Raw genomic sequence first — 7052 nt, forward strand, 5'->3', positions numbered from 1 at the left:
AGCCCGGGCCCCCCCTGCGCCGGGCTCCCGCAGACGCGCCGCCCTCTCGTCCCCGCTCGAAGGGAGGAGCGCGGGGAGAGCGACCGCTGCACGTGCCCTCGCCGCAGCCCCGCGTCCCAGGTCCTCCCACCGTCGCCCTCCTCTTGGTGTCCCCAAAGCAGCTCGGAGCCTTCGGCGCGCGGGGCAGCCTCCTCTCCCTCCGGCGAGGGGCTCTGCCCAGCTCCCCCAGCCATCGCACCCCCCTGCACTGCACCCGTTAGGAGCCCGGCTCCACCAGCACTGCCGAAATGTGAACCTCTCCTAAGACAACGGCTCCTTAAAGCACTTTAATGCTTTAAAGGTTTTGAAACAATCGCCCGTGTTTCCATGTTAACTCCGGCTTCTTCGGGCAGTATTGACTGACAGGCTCCAACCATGGTACCTGGTATTTTTTGTAACGTTATCTTTGGAAAATGTGTTATTTTTATAGCTGTGCTTTCTCTTTTTTTTTTTTTTTGGTAACACAATAAAAGCACACAGTGGGAATTACAACATCTGGCAACTCAAGTCTTGCTTCAATTGTACGGGAAGCGCCCTCCTACACCCGCGTAAGCCTTAAAGTCTAAGGCCTCGAAGGGCCTGAGGTTGCTTTGCTTCGTCAAGCACGCCCCACAGGAGTCACGCCAGCCTTGAAACCCCACCAAAACGAAAAGAAACCTCAGCCACTAATAAAAGTGCTATAGGTAAAATTCCCCCTCCCCCCTCAATAAACGACTAGGAATCAAGAATGAAACAGGTAGCAAATTTTATCATTAAGACTTAGCTCTTCTGAGTTTGAAAAATTACACTGTTAAAAACAATTTCCACATGAGAATTGTCTTCGGTTATAAACGTCACCGCTATTTCTACTTTTAGTGATACATACTCCATATGTAGGAACTGGAAATGGATTGAACTGAACCTCGCAAGAAGCGTCGTTTATAAACTGGCACTCAAGGCAAGAACGTTGTTTTAACAGAGTAAAAAAAGCCTTCGGGAGATCCTGAAAACGGGCGTGAGAGACAGAGAACAGTAACATCTCTACGTCTGCGATAGGCTCAGCACAGGAGTAAAAAGGGACAGAACCTGGCTCAGAAGCAGACTTGCCTGGTGTCGAAGGCACTATCTTTTCCTGCAGTGGATATTATAAAATTTGCTGGACTGTAAAAAAAAATACCTTTAGAACAGACAATCAGATGCCCTTCCTACACTCAGAGAACACGATTATGAGTTCATTTTGCTACTAAAACGTTAACATACGGCGTTTGCATCTAAGTGAGGAAAACAAGAGCCTCCCGCCAGCGACCTCGCTGCCGCCCCGAGCGACCCAGCCCGCGCTCAGCCCGGCTGCGGGCTCAGCCCCAGACACCGGACAGGGCCCCTGTGCAAATTCACAGGCTGCAGCCTGGAGAAAACCCTTTAACCATGCAGTGTCCAGTACTGAAATGCCCACGTGTGTTGCTCCTCTACGGAACGGCCCTAATTTATGGCCTTACTACGAAGTCTCTCGTCTCTCTAGCGTCACAACGGTCGGAGGTTCCCCTCCCTGCCTTTCCATTTCTTTTCCTCACCCCCCAAGGAAATCAGACGGTAACTTCTTTCCAAAAAGATTTAGAAAACCCAGTAAAACCAAAACAATAAATAGGGAGGCCCAGAGGTGAGTTCCGCACAGAAGTCACGTTCCTGCTCATATTGCAGGGAAATGAGCGTGGACCAGACGGGTGCTCCCATATTTTTTTGAGCATCACGTCATCTCGCTTGCGAAGCTGCCAGGGAAGCCACCCACTTGCACCGCCCCCGTCACGGCTGGCGGTGGCCTACACCACCTCGCCACGGCCCGAGGAGCATCGGTCTTCTCCCAGGAAAACAGAGCTCCACAGCCAGAGCTCTCCAGGAGGAGAAGCCGCCTGGACGAAGCTGCCCAGGGCTCTGGCTGACGCCCTAAGAAACATCCGCAGCCTCGGCGCCGAGCGCTTCTGGTTCAAAAGTGCCTCCGTCTTCTGGGCATTCCCAGCAGAAACGTCAAAACCGCAAGTCTTATTTTAAGGTTACAGTGGAGACATCACGAGGTGGGCAGACCTCACCGTAGCACAGCTTAGCGGTTATCCTTCGCCTCGGAAAACAGGAGCGCGCATCACATTATCTCTGTCTTGATTACAGACGAATCTATTGCTTCGTTGCGCAAGTCAACGGCGGATCCGTTTCTCCAGGACTGCTCGGCAGCTGCGGCGACCTGAATCGTCCAGAGGAACTGCTCTTTGGTTATCACGGGGGGCTCCTTGCCTGCGGGGACAGGAACGAAGCACTGGATCAAACCCGTATTAGCTCCCGCTCTGCCTTCCAGCACGTCGCTGCCCGCCGTGGCATCCCGCTTCAGCTCCCGGAGCTGGGGCCTCAGGTTTTAAAACAAAAGCTTCAGCCCCCTCTCCTTCCTGCCCTGTGGCTAAAATCCTGTATTTTTGTCAATGCAGCCAGCAGAACACAAATATTTTTATCCCTTCTGTGCAGCCAGGACTGGAGATGAGGGTCTCCTTGCTGTTCTAAGCAGCTGCTTTCTCCACAAATGATGGTAAGGGCCAACGTAATTTTCCCTCCCCATTTTCATTTCTTCTCAGAACACAGTTTCAGATCAACACTCTGTCCCTCACCCATCTCGCTGATGTGAAAGCGAGAGAAGCAGCGCCCCCCCCCCCCCCCCCCAACAAAACAGACTTTCATTTTCATTTCCTGAAAGCTTGCACTTCCATCGAGCTGTCGGCTCTGCCTGGGGCTGACCGCTCCACGCGCGTTTTGACCGAGCTCCACGTGCTGTCGGGCTCACGACGCCTCCGCTGAGGAGCCCAGTGCTCGTCAGGGGGGCAGACCAGCCCGTGCACCCCCGCGCTGGCTTACAGGGAGCTCGCTCACCGCCTGCGCAACACCGGCTTCAACTCAACCACGACGAATCTCACTCCTGGTTTTCACACCCACTCGTTTCTTTTGGGGATTTCAGACACAAACACCAAACTGCAACTGCTGTTGGAACAGCTTCCGAAGGAAGATTTCGCTGAAAGCAAACCCAAAGCAACGCTAGCCATTAATGCAAGCTTCCTCCTACCTTTCAGGGTTCTCAGAAAGTGTCGAAAGAGCTCCCTGTGCGCATCTCTGTAGCGATCGGCTTGGGTCTGTGAGTATAGGGATACCGAAGTCCCGTGCTCTGTGATCCCCAGGGGATTCTGGTTATCTACCCGTAACGTCCCTTGAGAACCGTGGACCTGCAGGGAGGCAGCAAACGGGGAAGAGAACAAAGTGTTTAAGTCGTCAGCTTTCCATCTCCAACGCCTGGCCAGTCTACAGAAGCCCTGGCTTGTACAACCAAGTAAAAAAGTTGCTTCTAAAATGAGGAGTTCCCACTGATGTCCCCCTCGTACGGGTCGGACACGACGGAAAATGCCAGCTACGAGGCAGAGTACAGTGGCTTCTGCTTATGTGCTTATCCACTTTTTTTTTTTCCCCACCTGAGCCAAGCTCCTTTTTCAAGTATTTAACAGAAATTGCTCCCCAAATCCAGCCCACGCATCTGGTACAATCCATGACTTGAGGAATTTACAATTTGCCTCTGAGTTTACACTTTCCTTCCCCTTCCGCATCCTTAACTCTGGGCTTGCTATAGACCTAAAAACACCCTGGGAAGACAACAGAGGAACCGTGCGACAACATTTCAGCCTCGGGAGAGCTGGCCCCCCCGTTCCTGCTCCGGCGCGGTCACATGCAGCTTATAGCCCCCACAGGGTACAGTGAACAGAGGCAAAATTTGGGAGCCACAGGAGAGCGCGGATTGCAGATGAAACACACGCAAGCAGCCCACTGCCGCCGAGGCACGGGGGTGTCCTGCGAAACGTGCCTGCGGGCGTGCGCGGGGGGCACAACGCGCGCCCCGGGGAACACGCACGGGGTAGGACCCGCGCTGGCCTGCGGCGTGGCGACAGGCTTGACTTAAAAGTAAGAACGCACCTCTAGTCTCTGATCACAGCTTTTAGTGCAGTGCTGACTGACGTCCAAAGTAACAATTGCTCCGCTAGGGAATTTCATGCTGACCGCTACAGTGTCTGCATCCTTCAAGCAGGCCATATCTGAGTGACAGAAAAGGCACTCACTCACACCAGGAACAGCAAACCGGCAGCGCTACGGCTACAACGCGCTCTTCCTCCTCGGAGAGGCGCCGCTGGCTCTCCGATACCTTCACACGGGAACCGGCAGCGACAGCAAAGCGCTTTCTGCAACGTACGCCAGCCGCTGGACCGGTACGGCCCTTCTGATGGAGAGCAAGCAGCTCTGCAGAAACACAGCCCCGGGGCCTGGACTCCGCCTCCCCAGCCCCTGGCGCTCCCTAGGGAAGGCTTCCACTTCTTCCTCCGAACACATCTGCCTTTGCAGCTGAGGACAACCAGGATCAGGCAACTTCCAGCACGTGGCTGGAAGGAGGCAGATGGTACAAAGCCCTCCCCGGGGCACTTTGTTTGTTGGCATTTCAATGCTTTACCGTAGATTATAACATCGCATCCGACACCTTCTAACAACAGCCAGCCGAGGTTGGCGGCAGCTGCAATTACCTTAATTAAAACTTTGCATTTCCATTTCAAAAATGGCAGCTCCCAGTTTTACGGTTAGCTTAAATTCGCCTGGTAACCCAGAGCGTGCCCCTCAGCTTGACACAATCCAGAGTAAATTCGCAGCTTTTAACTGAGCCAGAGAAATCGGAGGAAGCAAAGAACTGAAAAGGACTGCCTTGGCATTCTGCAAGCGCAGAGCTTTGCTCAAGATCTCCTGGTGTTCAAAGGGCAATCCTGATATCCCTGATTGCCACAGGGGGTGGAGTTCAGCGGTACCCCTACAGCAACCGCTTCGCATCAGCGGGGATGGACAAAATTCCGAAATCATCCCTAAATTTCCCGTCTACAACAACTTCTTGGAGAAACTCGCCTTCCTTCTCACCAGAACTATTTTTTCAGCCGTTCCACGATGGAAGGATTCTGTCACGGCTACCGTGCTCTCGTCCATTCTTTCTTCCCATTTTCAGGACTGAAGTCCAGAGCTACACAACAAACTATCCAAAGATTCATTCTTACCTGCACAGAATGCGTGCCCCAGTGAGAATATTGTATCTGGCGCGCTCTCTCCCAACAACAAACTGATCATGTCTATATCGTGCACAGCAGCGTTATAAAAAATTCCACCTGGAAGAAGCAAAACCGGGCGTTAAGGCCTCCACACTTAAAACTCACAGGCAATGCACATTTCTGAGCTGCACTGAGATCGATATAAAAAGCCCCCTACAGCGAAGAACATCATACTAAAAGCAAACAGAAAAACGCAACAAACCCAAAAATTGGTAAAGAACATGCTCCTCGAAAGAACATGCTCCTCGAAAGAACATGCTCCTCGAAAGAACATGCTCCTCGAAAGAACATGCTCCTCAAAAGAAACCCCATGCATCTTAAGGCGACACAAACAGGGGACTTCCCACCAGAACACAGGGCGGGAAACATTTCCAAGTCCTTTGGGAACGAACTTTTCCGAAGCAAGCTGCCGAGTACCTGATGTCTGCAGGAAGCTGAGGGGCGCTGCTGGATATATGCTGCTGGTCGCCGATATCCGGTGGATCCTCCCCAGCGCCTGGCTGTCACGGACTTTCTTGTACAAGAACTGCAGCGCCGGGTCAAAGCGCCTTCGAAAAGAAACAAGGACTGCGGGCCAGCGTTTGGAGGAGGAGGAGGTGACCTGGGCCACCGTTACCGCCGCGGTGCACGAGGCCGACCCAACGGCGGACAGCGGCGAGCGTGCGACACGAACCTCACCGGACAGACAGGGTTAGACTCAGCTTTCTAACTTAGCTACTTACTACGTACAAATTTTGCTTCTTGCAAATGAGCCTGATATCTGACTTAAACTAATAATTTTAACGAAGAAATTAAACTACGGGGACTAAAACCATCTAAAGGTCTGGTAGATTAGCTAAGGTTCTTCTCGGAGCCCTACCTACGAGTTTATACTCGGTTGAGCGTTGACCAAACCCTCCGCTGATGTTCAACCATACGGCTGGGATCAGACCCGTACGTACAGCACTCAACCGGAAAAGGCAAATGACAGGACGGATATTTTGCGTAATTACACATTAGCGTATATGAAATACGTATCTGTTTGTCCAGGTAAGTTTTATTTGAAATTAATCTCAGCAGAGGAGCACCGTATGGCGTGCACTGCCAGGCGCAAGTTGAAAGCAGCGTTCTTGGCTTTTAGCAGAGCTCCCCAAGTTCCCGCAAGTTTAACGGAGCGGAAGCAAATTAAAATTAATCTACTTTCCTTCTGTTTCAATTATTTAATCTTAAAGGCCCAGATGTAAGGTCACAAGTGGAAATATCACTTTTTATAAAGATTAATAAACCTATGCCCGTCAGGTAGGCCAGTAATTCTAAGAGCAAGCCGAATTTTCAGGGCTACGTCATTTGCAGTCCTCAAGGTCAATAATCCTCAAGCACCCTCCCTTCTAAAGGCATAAAAAGAGGGTAAAACCTAAAAAACAGGTAAAACACAGCTCTATGCAGACCCCAGTGTTTGGAAATTCAACCCATGTGGGACGTTAAGTAGCGATGGGGCCAATGTTTCCCTGAAGACGGAGCTCTACGAGGAACTTTGCTTGTTCTTGAAGAGTTACTCCAAGCTTTCCCTTGCATCTGCTAACGCACGTCCTTACGTGTCCCAGATCAACACCGTCTAAGTACATAATATAATCAGCAAATCAGTGAAAATACAAGGAAGTTATAATAAAGGGAGAGCTTTCAGCATTATGAAAGTGTATTCAGCGAGCAGCCGCCTTCTCTGCTCTTTCAAAGAACACAGCTAATTCATCGCCTTCTTCCAGTGTTGTCTCTAGCTTACCACCACAAAGCTGTCCAACGGGGAAAAAAGGACAGAAACCCTCAGAGCCAGAGAAAGCACGACGCACGTGGGCAGAAGTTCTGCACGGAGGTCTAACACCCGAGCAAAGTTTAACG

General features: G+C 51.5%; 1 protein-coding gene across 1 annotated transcript in view; it reads right to left on the reverse strand.

Moving 5' to 3' along the window:
* Positions 1–810: 810 nt before the first annotated feature.
* Positions 811–7052, reverse strand: part of LOC118452337 (myo-inositol 2-dehydrogenase-like) — an 8789-nt gene continuing 2547 nt past the window's right edge. The window contains exons 4-8 of the mRNA XM_035894920.1: positions 5595–5725; positions 5127–5234; positions 4012–4130; positions 3116–3272; positions 811–2301 (exon numbers count right to left, since the gene is read on the reverse strand). Coding sequence (XP_035750813.1) covers positions 2153–2301; positions 3116–3272; positions 4012–4130; positions 5127–5234; positions 5595–5725 — 664 coding nt within the window. The 3' untranslated portion in view covers positions 811–2152. The remainder of the gene's footprint in view (positions 2302–3115; positions 3273–4011; positions 4131–5126; positions 5235–5594; positions 5726–7052) is intronic.

Source organism: Egretta garzetta, unplaced genomic scaffold (assembly GCF_000687185.1).
Source record: "Egretta garzetta isolate BGI_Z169 unplaced genomic scaffold, ASM68718v1 scaffold535, whole genome shotgun sequence".
NCBI classification, from domain to species: domain Eukaryota; kingdom Metazoa; phylum Chordata; class Aves; order Pelecaniformes; family Ardeidae; genus Egretta; species Egretta garzetta.